This window comes from Tenrec ecaudatus, chromosome 10 (assembly GCF_050624435.1).
Source record: "Tenrec ecaudatus isolate mTenEca1 chromosome 10, mTenEca1.hap1, whole genome shotgun sequence".
Taxonomy (NCBI): Eukaryota; Metazoa; Chordata; class Mammalia; order Afrosoricida; family Tenrecidae; genus Tenrec; species Tenrec ecaudatus.
In genome coordinates, this window is record NC_134539.1 from 107,843,170 (window position 1) to 107,859,573 (window position 16,404).

The 16,404-nt window shown below is 48.8% G+C and overlaps 1 protein-coding gene across 1 annotated transcript in view; it reads left to right on the forward strand.

Annotated features, from left to right (window-relative positions):
• The window catches only part of NCBP3 (nuclear cap binding subunit 3), a 35,217-nt gene extending 19,934 nt beyond the window's left edge, over positions 1–15,283 (forward strand). The window contains exons 7-13 of the mRNA XM_075561171.1: positions 18–126; positions 4,124–4,223; positions 4,477–4,580; positions 9,994–10,297; positions 11,876–12,033; positions 13,316–13,477; positions 14,195–15,283. Of these exons, the coding sequence (XP_075417286.1) occupies positions 18–126; positions 4,124–4,223; positions 4,477–4,580; positions 9,994–10,297; positions 11,876–12,033; positions 13,316–13,477; positions 14,195–14,436 (1,179 nt within the window). The 3' untranslated portion in view covers positions 14,437–15,283. The remainder of the gene's footprint in view (positions 1–17; positions 127–4,123; positions 4,224–4,476; positions 4,581–9,993; positions 10,298–11,875; positions 12,034–13,315; positions 13,478–14,194) is intronic.
• Positions 15,284–16,404: the final 1,121 nt, after the last annotated feature.

The window sequence follows — 16,404 nt, forward strand, 5'->3', positions numbered from 1 at the left end:
TGCTCTTTTTCCTTCAGTTGGACACATTGTCTCAAGTAGAAGAAGAATCTCTTTTAAGAAACGATCTTCGTCCAGCTAATAAGCTTGCTAAAGGAAACAAGTTATTCATGAGATTTGCTACAAAAGGTAAATTTGTTCTTTGGCCTTGGCTCTGTTCTTACTTAAGCAGGATGATGGGGACTGTGCAGCCTGCCCCTTTGACTGCCCTTTGCTCCTTTGACTGCCCTTTGACTGCCCCTTTGACCTCAGCGTTCCCTTCAGAGGAAGATTCTGCGCTGGTTACGTAATGGCTTGTCGCTTGAGTTGGGATTTCTGACTTTCAAAGTATATTGTAACTACTTGTATGCTATTCTGAGTCAAAGAAGCTCTTTTCTGTTAAACTGGTTTGCCCCAGGTACCTCTCAGCCAGTATGGGAACTAGGATAATCATTTTTTTTTAAAACAATTTATTGGGGCTCATACAAATCACAGTTCATACATACACATACATCAATTGTATAAAGCACATCTGTACAGTCTTTGCCCTAATCATTTTTTTCCTCCTCTTTTCTTTTTTTACATTTTATTAGGGACTCATAGAACTCTTATCACAATCCATACATATACATACATCAACTGTATAAAGCACATCCATACATTCCCTGCCCCAATCATTCTCAAAGCATTTGCTCTCCACTTAAGCCCCTTGCATCAGGTCCTCTTTTTTTTGCCCCCCTCCCTCCCCATTCCCCCCTCCCTCATGTGCCCTTGGTAATTTATACATAGTTATTTTGTCATATCTTGCCCTATCTGGAGTCTCCCTTCCCCCCTTCTCTGCTGTCCCTCTCCCAGGGAAGAGGTCACATGTGGATCCTTGTAATCAGTTCCCCAGGATAATCATTTTTAAAACGCTGCGTTTTGACTTATCACTGCTGATAGTGCCGCTCACTGATCCCTCCCCGTCGGCTTTTTGTGTACAGTTCATTTGGGCGGGCAGGACACACTTTGGGGGGCGGGGTGTGGCCTATAAGGATCTTTAAAACGTCTGTGGAAAAATAGAATGAAACGAATTTCCCATGAAGTTTTTGAAGCCCCGATGTAGTTTTACGCTCACCCAAACTTGCAAACGCAGTTGAAGGGGGACCACTCCTATGGCTTTTACTCAGACCTCCAGTCCTGTGTACGCAGAATTGTCCTGATCACGCGTGTTAATTGGCGACACCGAGCCCCTTCAGCCCCAGGTACTGCAGTGTGACTTTCTGAAGAACAGTCTTCCTTTTATACGCAGCACAGTTACCCACAGCCAGCAAACGTCACATTGATCCATCTCTACCCACGCTCAGTTGTTACATAATGCGCTTTATACATTTTCCCTACACCTCGGTCTAGAGTGTGCTCCACAACTGCAGTTTGGCATGTCCCCTTGGCCTCTCTCTCGCTCTTTAAAATCATTTTCTCGGGAGCGTTGACAGTGACCGTACACGCCACAGTCCAGTCTCCTCAGCAGTGTTGCACAATGGCTACCACAGTCAAGTTCAGAACCCGTGGTCTCTCTTACGATGGAACCGGCCCTCTGCTCCCTGGAGCTTTTCTTGAACGAAGCATTTTTAAAGTGGAAGCTCGCTGTTTTATTGCATGCCTCTCTGGTAGCGTTGGTCCCAGGTTGCCTCCTAGTTAAATCCAGGTTATGCATTCTTGCCAAGAACACCCCAGAAGTGAAGTTTTAACACTTCTTATCAAGAGGCACACGGTATTTCTTTTTCCCGTTACTGGAAACATTCACTTTTCAAAATGTGTGAAGACAATGACAGCCAGACTTCTCCAATGTAAAGTTAACTATTTCCTGTGGAGATATACTTTGAGATTATCTGACTTTGACCTAAAGATGTGAGCATCCATTGATGAGTTTCTAGTGCCATCATTTCTCACATACGTGTACCATATATACTCGAGTATAAGGCGACCCAAATATCAGCCGAGGCACCTAATTTTACCACAAAAACTGCATTAAAAATGTGCTGAAGGGAGAAGACGAGTCAGTAAGGATGCAGTGTAGCAACGATGAAACATACAACTTTCCTGTAGTTCCTAAATGCTTCTTCCCTTCCCCCCGCCCCCCACTATCATGATTCCAATTCCACCTTACAAATCTGACTAGACCAGAGGATGTACACTGGTACAGATAGGAACTGGAATCCAGGGCGGATGATCCCTTCAGGACCAGTGGTGAGAGTGGCGATACCAGGAGGATGGGGTAGAAAGCGGGAACTGATTACAGGGATCTACATATAACCTCCCTGGGGGACGGACAACAGAAAAGTGGGTGAAGGGAGACGTCGGACAATGTAAGACATGACAAAATAATAATTTATAAGTGGGGGAGTGGGGAGGGAGGGGGCAAATGAGGAGCTGATGCCAGGGGCTTAAGTGGAGAGCAAATGTTTTGAGAATGATGAGGGTAATGAATGTACAGATGTGCTTGGCACACTGGATGGATGTATGGATTGTGGTAGGAGTTGTATGAGCCCCCAATAAAATGATTTTTTTTTTAATGTGCTGAAAAACTCGGCTTAGACTCGAGTATATATGGTACGTTGATAGTCTTGTAAGGAAGAACTTTTGCTTTTTAAAAACGTATTTATTTACATTAGCTAGACTCAGATTCAGTGAGTTGTCATCCATTGCTGTCATCGTTTTGATTCACAAGTTGTCTCAGATTTGGCCAGTAGAGTCCCTTTAAACTGTTTTCTGTTTGTTTTGTTTTATTGTGGAGATATACATAGTACGATATTTCCCAGCTCGACAATAGCATCTTGCAAGAGTTGCTAAGCGGCCCGAGGCGTTCATGTGAACGGGAAGGGACAGGTGGGAAAAGGAGGGTGAAGTGAGCAACGTGTCCAGTGTCAATGCACTACCCATGAAGAAACTTGACGCGCCCAGTGCATATTGTCAACAACAGCAAGATGAAAATCAACGCCTTCTTAAGAATGGCCAATTGTACATTTTCCTCCCTGGACGATCAGTGACATTGGTTCCGTCGGTTGCATTGTACAACTGCCACCATCTGTCCGTTTCTGCGTGATCCCCCTCTTAAACAGAAACGGGGCGTCCCTGAGCAGGGACTCTCCTGGTCTCACCATGATGGATAACGCTGCTCCGTGCCCCTGCCCGGCTCGTGTGAGTGGGTGAGACTGCGTTCACCGTCTGTGAGGGCTCTCGGCACTTGGCCTCGTGTTTTCCATGTCCAGCCGTGCCGGATGAGCCAGGCCCCGGGCTTCCCTGCGCACCATCTCGTTTCATGTCACAGTAAAGCATCGTCTTTTCCCAGAACCAGCGTGTGCTTTTTCTGCCCCAGACTGGGAGCAGCTGTTTCTCAAGAGTCTGCTGGGGAACACGCTTTTGTGTAGGGTACACGCCATCGTTTGTGTTGCCTGATTTAGCTAGAGCCTGGACAGTGGAGCCTGTCCCTGCCAGTCAGCACGTGTCCACGGAGCAGCCAAAGGCCTTTAAATGGCTGCATTTCAGGACAAGAGGCACGCTCACTGACAGTTTCCTGTTAGGCCACAGGCTCACCTGACAAACGAGCGCTTTTCTACACTGGGTCCCTTGAGCGGCAGTTGTGTTCCTGGTGTGTGCACTAGGCCATTTTCTTTAAGTCACTGGGGAATAACTCACTAAGCTGGAAAAAATTACTTAGCCAAAATCCCATTACGTATGATCTGTTTCTCTAACCCTGCTTCGGTGTGATTGGCACGTTGCCAGTCAAAATGCTCACTTGCCAGGGGGCAGCTCAAGTGCCACCTCTCCCAGAAAGCCTTTTTTAACCCCAGAACACTCGCAATAAGCTCTATTAAAGCTTTTTGGAGACTTGCTGCTTGAATTGTTTATTTTTGTATAAGATTTCTTTCGTTCAGTCGGCCCCTTAACAGCAGCTTAAGCACCTTCCTTCCACATCCAGCTTCACCCCCTCCACTCCGCACTGCTCAGAATAGAGAGTGGATGTGTATAGTGGGTCGCTCATTTGGCCAGATGTGAGCTGAGCTATGGGGCACCCCCCCCCCCCACAGCCCCCACCTTTTAAATCTTCCAACATTGTCTTCATGCCCCCGGGAAATCCCAGGTAACTGTTGCAATTAATTCTTAGATGACAAAAAGGAACTTGGAGCGGCCCGAAGAAGTCAGTATTACATGAAATATGGGAATCCAAATTATGGAGGCATGAAAGGAATTCTGAGTAATTCTTGGTGAGTCCAAACCTTCCAGTCGTTCAGTAGTGCTTACACTCTGCCTCACCCTCCACTTGGGTGTCTGCGCCTGGGGACGTGAAGGAGAGCGAGAGGTGAATGCGTGTGGTAAATGAGGTGGGCATTCGGCGTGTCCGCTGCACGTGGACTCTGAGCACCGAGCATTGCATCGGGATGTGGGCAAAGTGCATCCTGGACTTCCGGGTCCGTGCTGCTGATTTCTGACGATGTGCTGACTTTGGCAATGTTGCAGGAAGCGGAGGTACCATTCCCGTCGCATTCAGCGGGACGTGATCAAGAAGAGGGCCCTGATTGGGGATGACGTTGGCCTGGCATCCTACAAACATCGACATTCCGGTACTTGTCTGCTCAGCCCTTGGGTAGACACTGGTTGGGCTCCCGAAATTATATTTATAGTATTTATACAGTGTTTTAAGGTTCTACACTTTACCGCCCTGTCTTTCTTAACCTCACCCTCATCATCACCTACAGGAAACTAAGTCAAGTTACTGATTAATTTTAAATTGCCCATACAAGAAAGTCATGTGACTTTATATTCTAACAAGATATAATGTAAGGGAAAATTAAAGTGAAACGTGGGATTTTTCTGCCATTTTTAAAAAGTTGCGTGGAAAAATTATCCAAGTTGTTGGATCAAATGGGCTCATTTCTTCCCCTCTGTCTGGTACTGAGAACAGGCCTGGGGGGTCTAATGTCTGCGTGCTTGTTGGCTTGTGACTCTGAGTGCCGCAGAGCAGTGGGATGTCAAGACATGGGTGTTGTTTTCTTGCCTTTCTTCCCCTCTGTGGTTCATCTATTTTATATGCTCATGTTTTATGGAGATTTGAGTTTTTGTGTGAACCCTATCTGCGGCATCTTCTACAGTGCTTTGTAGACCGAGCCATACCTGCGTACCAACAGACTGACACGTACGCATCCTTGTCACTTCAATGAGGCGAAGGAAGAAATGTCCGTTAGTTATTATTTAATGTATGCATCCCAAATTTTATATTTGAGATTTATATTTTAATTCTATTTGATACTGCATGATTTCAAATCAGAAAACCCATACATCAAGGTTGTGTGGGGGAGCTTCAAAAAGTTCATGGAAAAATTCCATCTTTTTTCTAATTGACAGCAGCCAGAAAATCAAGCAACAATATTGCATTGGGTAAACCTGCTATAAAAGGACTCTTAAAAAACAAAAACTAAACACTTTATTGTGAATTGGCTGAAGGCTTACAGAGAAGATCAGTTTTCCATTCAGCAATTCAGAGACCTTTTGTTTTATCTCATTGATTGTGTTCTTTACAATATCACATGACTTATCCCGCTTCCTCACTGTGTTTCCATCCCTCCCTCTTTCCTAACCCTTTAACCTTTGTCCTTGGGCAAGTGCTGTCCATTTGATCCCAAATGGCGGATCGTTCTCAGGTATGCATGCCTTCCTAGGAAATTACGTTATCAGTTCATTCCTTTTTTCCTACAAACTTGTTAAATTCTCCTATGTCCATCTCAAAGGGAACCCTGGTCGAGGCCCAGGCACGCTGGCCAGGGTCAGACCCAGCCCAGGGATGCGTGTGGCAGCCAACTAAAGAGGAGGGAAAAGAAAAAAAGGACGTGGACAGTGGGGGAACAGGCCACGAACCCACCCACCCGGAGGGTATTGTTTATGTCTCCACAGGAAAGGGAGAGAGGGACCGACCTCAACCTGGTACGCCAAGTCTTGAGGGCAACACATTGACATGAAGCAGTGAACTCACAGAGTTCTGTCAGGCTCACCCCAATCCCAGCTATGTCAACCCTCTTGCCAGAAGATGGCACTACAGCAGACAGCACTGAAGATACAGCCTGGGGAGAGTGGCGAGTCTGCTCAGAGCTCACGGGAGCAAACTAAGAGGGGGAGAGAGAGAGAGAGAGAGAGAGGACCGCATCCTGGCCCACCTGCAGTAGCCAAGGGACAAGGAAGACCGTAGGGCCAGCCCTAGCACGAGAGACACGATGTCCCCTTGCTGACCCACAGCGCTGTAGGGGACAGCACTGGAGACACAGTGTGGGAATTGTGCCTGGTCTGACACCCACCTCTCCCCAACACACACACACACACTCACTCACTCACTCACTCACTCACTCATTCACTCACACCGGGGTGAATCACGACAGGAGTGCAATAGCAGCAAGGGGAGCAAAGCAACGAAGTCCCTGAGGAATCTGAAAAATAGACTGTAGACTCAGAGGGAAGGGCTCAGCACCTCATCATACTCGATTATAAAGCACATAAGGGTCAGCAGACAGAAGAACTATTTATAGCCTCCCCACCCCCCCTTCTCATGTCTATCTCTATAGGATAGGCAAGATCAACAATCCTGAGAAAACAACGGGAGTGACTTTTCTGGGGGCGGGGGCAGGGGTGAGGGGGATGTGGTGGAAAGGGAGGTGGGGCGGGAGCCAGTAAACCCCAGGACAAGGGAATAAGAGATCTAAAATCAATGGCAAGGAGGGTGTGATCGAGTGCAGTGTAGCTTGAGAAGAATTACTGAGCCGAATGAAGGTCAAACATGATGGACAGGAGGAAAGTAAAAGGGAAAGAACTAGAGGAAAAGAACTAGGAGGCAAAAAGCATTTATAGAGGTATAAATAGTGTGGATATATGATAGGCTAAATGATAGGGCTGTAGACCTATGTACATGAATTTATATGTTAAGAATCAAGGTAGCAGATGGACATTGAGCCTCTACTTAAGTCCTCCTTCAAGATATGAACATTTTGTTTTAAAAACGTGGAATTCTGTGATGCTCACCTTCCCAAAATGATTGCTGAAGTCAAAATGTGTTCATAAGCTAATGTGGTAAAGAAAGCTGATGGTGCCCAGCTACTACAAGATATAGCGTCTAGGGTCTTAACGGCCTGAAGGTAAACAAGCAGCCATCTAGCAGGGAAGCAACAAAGCCCACATAGAAGAAGCACACCAGCCTGTGTGATCACGAGGTGATGACAGGATCAGGCATCAGAAGACCCAAAACAATCATTTAGGTGCAAATGAGGGGGGTCAGAGTGGAGACCCAAAGCCCATCTGTAGGCAATTGGACATCCCTCACAGAAGGGTCCCAAGGAAAGGACAAACCAGTCAGGGTGCAGCATAGCACCAAGGAAACACACAACATTCCTCTAGTTCTTTAATACACCCCCCCCCCCCCATCATGACCCCAGTTCCACCATACAAATCCGGCTAGACTGGATGGAGCATGTACACTGGTACAGACAAGAGCTCTCGACACACAGAATCCAGACAGATGGAGAAAGGGGAAACCGATCTCAATGATAGATGTATAACACTCCCCACCCACCCCCCACCCAGGGGGATGAACAACAGAAATGTGAGTGAAGGGTGACAGCAGACGATGTAAGAAAATAATTTATAATTTATCAAGAGTTTTCCGGGGGGAGAGAAGTAAAACTGATACCATGGGCTCAAGTAGAAAGAAAATGTTTTGAAAATGATGATGGTAACATGTATAAATGTGCTTGACACAGTGGATGTATGGATTGTGGTAAGGGCTGTAGGCGTGCTAAAATGGTTTATAAAAAAAGTAAAGGGAGCCCTGGTGTGTGGTGGTTGCAAGTTGGGCTGCTAACCATACAGTCAGCGGTTTGAAACCAGCATCTCCCAGGGAGAAAGCGGGGCTTGTAATGCCTGTGGAGAGTTGCGGTCTGGGAAACTCACAGGGGCAGTTCTTCCTGGTCATGCAGGGCCACTGTGAGTCAGCATTGACTCGACGGCAGTGAGTTTGGTTTGGGGGTACATCCCTCATATGCTTTCACCATACTTCCTGAGCTTGTATGCTGAGCAAAGAATCCAGGAAACTGCAGCTTCAGGATTAGAGGAAGATTTATTAACAGTCTGTGATACGCAGATGACAACCTTGCTTTCTAAAACTGAGGAGGACTGGAAGCACTAATTGGTGAAGATCAAAGACTACAGCCTTCCATATGAACTACATCTCAACAGAAAACAAAAATCTTCACAATGGTGCCAGTAAGCAACATCATGATCAACAGAAATGAGTGAAATTGTCAAGTATCTCATTTTACTTGGATCAATGCTTGAGACGGCACCCCAAAAAATCAATATATTGGGCAAATCTGTCCAAGAGCTCTTTCCCATGTGGACAAGCACAGACGGCACCTTGAGGATTAGGTGTGGTATTTAGATGGCCTCACGTATGCGGAAGCTGGACCGAGACGAAGGAAGACTAGAAAAGAATTGGTCCATGGGAATTGTGGTGAAGAATATTTTATATTCCGTGGACTACAGAAGAATGACAAGTGTCTTGAAACATAACCAGAATGTTCCTTAGCAGCTAGGACGGTGAGATTCAGTCCTGGGCCCTTGGGGCATGTTTTCAGGAGGGACTGGGTCCTAGAAAAGGACACGGACTTGGTGGCATAGAGCCCCGGGGAAATGCGGCAAACCCTCAGGAGGGCGGCACCGCGGCTGCAGAGTTGTGTTCTGTAATGTACATAAAGTGGCGGGCGATGGCTCCCAACCAGCTCGATGGTGTGCTTCACTAATGCACATCTGGTGGTTACACTTCTCTATGGGTTGCCATATTTTCATCGTGTAATTTTTGTTTTCAGGACTTTTTTCTTTTTAACTTGCTGTGAATGAGGTGAGGTTTACAGAGCAGACAGTAGATGTAGATTCAACAGTTCCTTCACATTCTGATCCACCTCCTGCATTTCCGTCCCCTCGATGCACCATCGCTTATCCCACTGTCTCTGGGGAGCGCCCATTTGGTCTCCCTTTGTAACCCTCAACTTTGGCCTTGCTAAATGCTTCCTGTCTTACTCAAATGGCTGATGAGTCAGCTCCAGACCTGAAGGTTAATGGTCATGATCTTGGGAGGCTCTTCAGTCTCTATCCAACCAGTAAGTCTCGCCTCCTTTATGATTTTGCGCTTCCTCCCACTCTGTCCACTTTCACGTTCCACTCCCCAGCCCTCTTTCCACCTAGACCTTCTGATGTGGTCCTTTTCACAGTTGGTAGTGGTAGGTAGCTGGGCGCTAATTATTGTCCCATCGATTCCTGGAGCCTTGTCTCTGGCTAATAGGCTCCTAGTGCCGCTTGAACGTCTTCCTTCAGTGCCCCGAGCTCTTGGGCATGTGCTACCGCAGGCCCAGCAGTTCATTTCCTCCAGGTGTCAGTGAAGTCTGGGAAGTTTCCATCACTTTGCTCCGATATTTTCAGCACAACTGCATGTGCATATACGTAAGCACTCTTTGTGGAGCCTTCAGGTGTCTGGGCCTGCTCCCGCTCTCCCTTGCCTACTGCCTGTTCAGTCTGTGTGTCTGTCCAAGCACCTACTCCTGGATCGCCTCTATAATCCTATGTTCTTGTTACAGAAATTAAGAAACAAGCTCATCATCATTGCGCTGCCCTGATATAGCCGCTGATTTTAGTTTACACTTTTCCTATGTGTTTACTTTCTGCTTGATACTATAATTGTTGTGAACACAGGCCCTTGATATTTTTGTTTCTTCCCTCATCCTGAGCATTTCTCCATGGAACTACTTCACATGCTTTTGTATTCCATGAGTCAGTCAGATCACGCCTTCCTCCAGTTGGCGGCGGTCAGAATGGTGTCCACATGAACACTCTTCTACGAGACATGGGAGCAACCTCTTTTTAAAGGGGTGCTGACATAGAGAAGAAACTCGTGCTTGTTGACTTTAGTGCCTTTCCTAATGGAGTCTGGTGAAATTTCTTTAGGGCTAGTGAATGTTCCAGAAGAACCCATTGAAGAGGAAGAGGAGGAGGACGAGGACGAGGAGGAGGAGGAAGACCAGGACATGGATGCAGACAACAGGGTGGTGGTGGAGCACCACGAGGAGCTTCCAGCCACTAAGCCAGCCCGGGAGCGCAGCGCGTCTAGGCGGTCCAGCGCCAGTAGCTCCGACTCTGACGAAATGGACTATGATCTCGAACTGAAAATGATTTCCACTCCTTCACCAAAGAAAAGCATGAAGATGACTATGTATGCTGACGAGGTGGAGTCCCAGTTGAAAACCATTAGGTACAAGTCTCTTCCTTTTAACTCATGCTGCCTCCTACCTTGATTTGAAATGCCGATCCCGAGCCTCCTCTTTATTCCTTTCCACGTAATAACCCCTTTCATGTCTTCTGATTTCAGTCCTTGACAGGAGTTGTGTGAAAGCACCCACTTTTCCCTCTTAACTGTCCAAGCAGGGTATCCTTACTATAGAAACTACTATAAAAAACATGGGCCGTGAAGGCTACCTGTAATCCAAGATAGCAGCTGTTGGCAGTGAGTGAATAACAGTGCACTTATTTCTAGGCATGTACGGGGCACAGGGAGGAATGGTAGACATACTGGTACCAGCAGCGAGTGTGCTAGTCTGGCTGTGTGCCTTTCCCACGTGCCCCGTCGGGAATGCTGCTTTGCCCTGTGTTGTACCCCAGGGCTCAGAAACACCATGATTTCGCTCATCAATCCCTTCTCGACGGCCATGTAAGCTTCTCATTGCTTACTGTCACACTAATTAGATACAATCTAGAGGTTCCGTTATTTTACAAAGCAAATACATATGTCTATACACGTGGTGAGAATTTAAACCTTTCTTGCAGAAAAGTTTCATTTGCGTTACTGCCCGTTCATGTCCATACTCCCCAGCCTTAATTGTCGTTGTTTCTGATCTTGGCCGTGATCACAGATGAAAATCATAACGGGGTGTGCGCGTGTGGGTATACGTGTGTACATTTTTCTTCCCATGCCCAGCCCCTGCCCCCGGCCTGCCAATAAAATTTTGACTGTGCATTTTTTGGATTGCCGGTGGAGATGCGCAGCTTCCACGAGACACAGCCGTACCTCAAAGGGTGGGGTGGTCTTTCTGAGGTGTGTGGTCAGTCTTACGGAGAGGGAAGCAGACCCACACTGGCCTTGTCATGGCCGCGTTCACATCCTCCTCTTAGCTTCAGAGGACCTCAGTCAGCACATGCTGCGCAAAGCAACCTGAGCTCCAGTGCAGCCGGAGATGGGCCTCGGCAAAGGGAAGACGGGCCAGGCTCTTCCCTCAGTGTCATCTAGCTGCGGCCTCTGCTTGTTGGGCGCGTGCCCAGCTGGCCCACCCCGTGCAAGCTTCCCCGCGGCCGCGCAGGGACTCCGGTGATGCCCTTTGAGTTGTGCAGCCTTCTCAACGCCCTTTTCTGAGCCGCTCCTTCACCGTTCAAGTCGACTTGTTCCCTCAGGTTCCTGTCCGACTGTTTGAGGAGTTTGACCTAATAAATGGGATTCCGCTGTGTCTTGACGACAGCCTGCATGAGCAGAGGGCCACCCAGCAAAGGAAGCTCTTCGTAGGCCTGTCCTGGGCCTGGGCCCCAGGAGAAGGGGGCTCCAGTTACCTGCTCTGTGACAGCTTGTGCCCAGAGGAACTGTGACACTGGGGTCACCAGTTGCCAACAGACCGATCTTGAGTTTCCATTCTTGTAAGCAAGTCATGAGCTCTGTGTGGTTTATCGGCCGTATTAGCTGGAGTGGTTACATTGTGCCCTTCGGAGTCTACGAAGGAGATCGTTGCTTGGGCCTTTGCTCATGGTTGAAGTTGGTGAACTGCGCTTTTTTTATTTTTTAAAGGAACTCCATGAGGGCAGATAGTATATCCGGAAGCAACATAAAAACCCGCATCGGAAGCAAACTGCCGTCTGAGAAGTTCGCGGACGTGCGGCGTCTGTTGGATGAGAAGCGGCAGTGCGCATGTCCGAGGCCAGCGGCCAGCGGCAACGCGAAGTCGGGTATTGTTCTTGGGCTGTGGATCCGGGCTGCCTGCGTTCTGTGCCATCGGAACGCCAATCCAGGCCAGGGAATGGGCTCCTGGGATAAAGCTGCCATTTTGGAAGGCTAATCTAATGGTCTTTGTTCATCCCGACGAAATTGTGTGCTAGACATTGGAATTTCACAGGACATGAAAAGTAATAAGACTGCGGTGTTAGCTTGCAGTATTATTTTGTCCTAAACAGCTGCTTGATTATTCTGTCTGCTGTTGGTGCACTTTATGTTCCAGAAGAGTAGAAATGAAGTTGGGTTGTCGGATAGGTAGTTGGACCTTTGAGCTAGATAGAGTTGTCCATGTGTGCAAACAAGCAGGCAGTCCATTTGTGGCCATGGCTATTGGGTGGCCGGCCCTGGGCTCCGTGCTGAGAGCGTGGAAAGTCTCTGGAGGGGATGCAGCGCCTTCGTGGAGCTTGAAGGGGAGCAGCATCAGTGCACATGGAGACCAGTCAGCCCCTGCTGCCTCAGGCTTGCATGCCAGGGGCTGTGGGAGCCCAGAGGGAGGAAGGGGAGGCTCCTTAGAGAACTTGCTGGAGAGCAAGGCCTTGGAGAGGGAATAGGCAAGCTCGTTTGACAGACTGGGATGCCACCTGACCTACCGACTTAGAAAGATAGCGGGGGTTGGGGCGGAGAGTATTAGACCTCCGGAGGGTGGTTGCGGTAGAACGGGTGAAGACTTAAAGCTTCCCCAGGGAAGACTCCCTCTGGACTGGGAAGTGGTGCAGGAAGCGGGCCAGAGAGAAGCCAGGGGTCTCTGGCTTGGACAGCAGGAAAGACGAGGTGACGAGGATTGTGAACCTGAGGCTGAGTGAATGGCCCAGCGTCTTGCTACTGCTCTTGTTTTAGGTAACTCCAGGGGCCAGGCAGATTTCTGGTAGTGGTTGAAGCAAAGGCCTAATGAGTTTGGGACACCTTTGGCTTTTTGCCAGTCGTAGTACATTTGCTGGTTAACTGTACTAAGTTTATTCAAGATGCGTAGGTTCCCAGAGTGTGGCTTCTGCCCTTGGAGAGCTGGCAGTGGCGTTTGTGAGCTGCACATTTAAAAGACTGTTCTCCTTGGTTCTAAAAAACACTCTGTCCCAGAGGACCCAGAGGTGCTTGCCCACCTGGTAGCGCTGCACGGATGCTCCTGGGGGCTCCCCTGCTTGGGAAGGAGAGGGCTCTTAGGGACCTGGCTGTGTTGTGTTGGGAACCACGTCCTGTAGAGTAACCTGTGCCTGGTAACCCCTCTCTCTCTCCCCCCAGACATACGCCAACGCTTAGGGAAAAGACTGCATTCTCCAGAGAAGGCCATCAGCAGTAACGCGGTCGTTCGCAGAGAGCCCTTTTCTGACGTTCATAGTCGGTTAGGTGCTCCCAGGCAGGATGTTAAAGGCCTCTACTCTGATACGCGGGAGAAGAAGTCAGGTTGGTAGCGTTTGACACTTGTCAGGAGGGGGAAGGACTACAGATGACAGGGAAATAACTTTCTTAACCCCCCGCCCCCGCCAATTCCTGGAAACGTCCATCGCCATGAAGACTCTTAGCCATCATGGGACTGCGCCCTCCGGGCCTGCGCCGGCACACCTTCATGGGACAAACAGCAGCCCCTCCTCGTGCCCTGAGGAGGGCTCAGCCGCCACTGCACCTAGGCAGGGACTGTGCCAAGTCAAGGGTCTCTGTCCTGCTAATTATTGTCATAGCTGACGGCCACAGTATGGACTGTTTAGAAAACAGGAGGAGACCCCCCTCCCCCCGCCTTCCCTGCTTCTTTCTCGTTCATGCATGTATTTAGTGTCACACACGCTATGTCAGTTTTGTCCCTACACACATCCCGCTTTTCTTCATAGAGTATTTGATCCTGCTCATTACCCCCTCATATATTCATGAGAGAAAGTTTTGAATTGTCCTCATAGTGATCCTGTACCCTATCCTCCTAAACACTGGGATCCCTGTGGTTAGATACAGCATATGTAAAAATAAAGTAAATTTTATTTTTTAAATATAAATGAGCATGAAATTTGGCGTGCTACCCCCCCGCTCCCCCAAAATGCCCGTTTATGGGGCTCACCACTGGGGGTTGGTGTTGGCCCTTCAGCCCCAGCCCGACTCTCCCCAAACTGAAATACTGTTTCACCCCAACAGGGAGTTTATGGAATCGCTTAGGATCTGCACCCAAGACCAAAGAAAAGAATTCGAATTCGAAGAAAGTGGAGCCCAGGGTGCCTGGCACCGAGGACGATGACTCCGAGCTGCAGAGGGCCTGGGGGGCTCTGATTAAGGAGAAAGAGCAGTCTCGCCAAAAGAAGAGCCGCTTAGATCACCTACCATCTCTCCAGATTGAAGTCAGCCGGGAGAGCAGCTCTGGTTCGGAGGCAGAGTCCTGATGCCTGGGCCCGACTCCCGCTCCAGGGCAACGAGAGCCCTGGGAGCCTGCCCGAGGGACCCGGCGCCCCTCCCCCGTCTTCCTCGTCTAAGGACGGGGATGTGCGTGGACGGGCACCTGTCTACCTGCCTTCTGCTGCAGACTCATCGTTTCCTTTCCCGCCACCCCACGAGCTGTCCCCTCTGAGAACAAGGCCCCCTCCCGATTTTGTAGATGTTTTTCTTAATATTTTTAACATGTGTCTTTTAAAAGAAATGTTTTACACAGTTCATCCAAAGAGCAGAGAACTGAACTTCTCACTATTGCCTTGGCCTTGCCAGCTGTTACCAGCACCCTTTTCCCCAGAAAAGTCAGTTCCCAGGTGCTTATTGGACAGCCTTCGAGGGGGATGAGGAGGGAAGCTGTTAGTTCACCCTTCCAGGACCCTAGTGTGGGGCCGGATCCCATGGACCTGACCTCAGAGGTGCGCCGTGCTGCCACCCAGGAGAGGAGAGACAGCCTGGGCCATGCTTCATCGGGGACTGCAGTCGGGCCTCGGCGGCCCCGCGTGAAGGGAAGGCCAAGTCCAGTGCTGTGGGGATTTGAGGAACAAAGAAAAACTGTGGCTTGGGGTTGGATTTGGGGTTGCTTTTCTGGACTAGGGGCGGGGCCATGGGTTAATGTTGAACAATTTTTAAGTCTGTATTATGTTTAAAAATATTAATGACTTCAAAGTTTAAATTTTTTATATGTGAAAAATCCCCCTTGTTGGCTATGGGGGGGAACTCAAGTGGTGTCTTCTGATGTGCTGTTAAATATATATTATATACTTTGGAAGAAGGCAGCTGGAGGAGGCTCGCCATGTTTCAGATGATCCTGAGTGTGTCGTCTCTGTTGTGCATGGGGTTCCATGGACTCTCCTACCTGTGTGGGCAGCAGAATTCGTGTGTGTGTGTGTGTGTGTTACATTGTTGTTGATTGCGGTAGAAGTGGGCATGGATACGTAACCTCTCTGCCGTCCTGTCGGCACTTGAAGACATCTTCAGAAGGAGCAGGCAGTAGTTACAGGCAGTGCTGTTCTTGGTGCCGAGCCCTCCCTGGTTACCTTCTGGAAAGGCCCGCAGTGATTTTGTCTTCCCCGACTCCCTTTTGAAGGGTCTAACGTTTGCATTCCTCTCCAGGCTGAAGAAAGTCGTGTTTAGTTCAGCTCACTGGGACTTAGGGAGTAGAGATAGTGAGCCACAGCCCCTCAGTCCTGTCAGGGCCCTGAGGCACATGATGTCACCCAGGAACCTAGTGACTCCGTGTGAGTCACTCACACGCCCTGAAGACCAAGCACCGCTGTTAGTGCAGCGCAAGGAAGGCTGGAGTGGGCCTGTGCTGGGAAGGCTCCCCACACTGTGTTGTGTTTTCTTACTGGGATTCTAGCACTGAGGGGTCTGGCTTCACTGTCAGTCAAGACCTGAGGCTGCTCTTCTTGCTTTGTGACCCACACAGTTGAGATACGTTCTTGGGGGAGCAGTTGGGTATAGGGAGCTGGTACACGGTCACAAAGAGACCTGGGGCCAACTCCTGGCTGTGCCCCATGGGCCGTGGCCTGACTTCACCCATCTAGTGGGCTTCAGGCTCTGCTGGGGCATGCACACTCGCTTCTGTTGTGGGTGAGGGAAGCGGGGTAAGGAGACAGTTGAGGTGGGGCGTGAGGTGGTGGACATGAACCTACCCTTGGGCCATTAACTGCTGGATTTATTTTTTATTTTATATTTTTTTAAATTTTAACAATTTATTAGGGGCTCATACAATTCTTATCACAGTTCATACATATACATACATCAATTGTATAAAGCACATCTGTATAGTCTTTGCCCTAATCATGTTTTTCTCCTCTTCTTTTTTTACATTTTATTAGGGACTAACTGCTGGATTTATTAATGGTGCAAAAATATCCTTGTGGTCAGGGCCCCTACCAGACTGTCTCTGCAACTTCTAG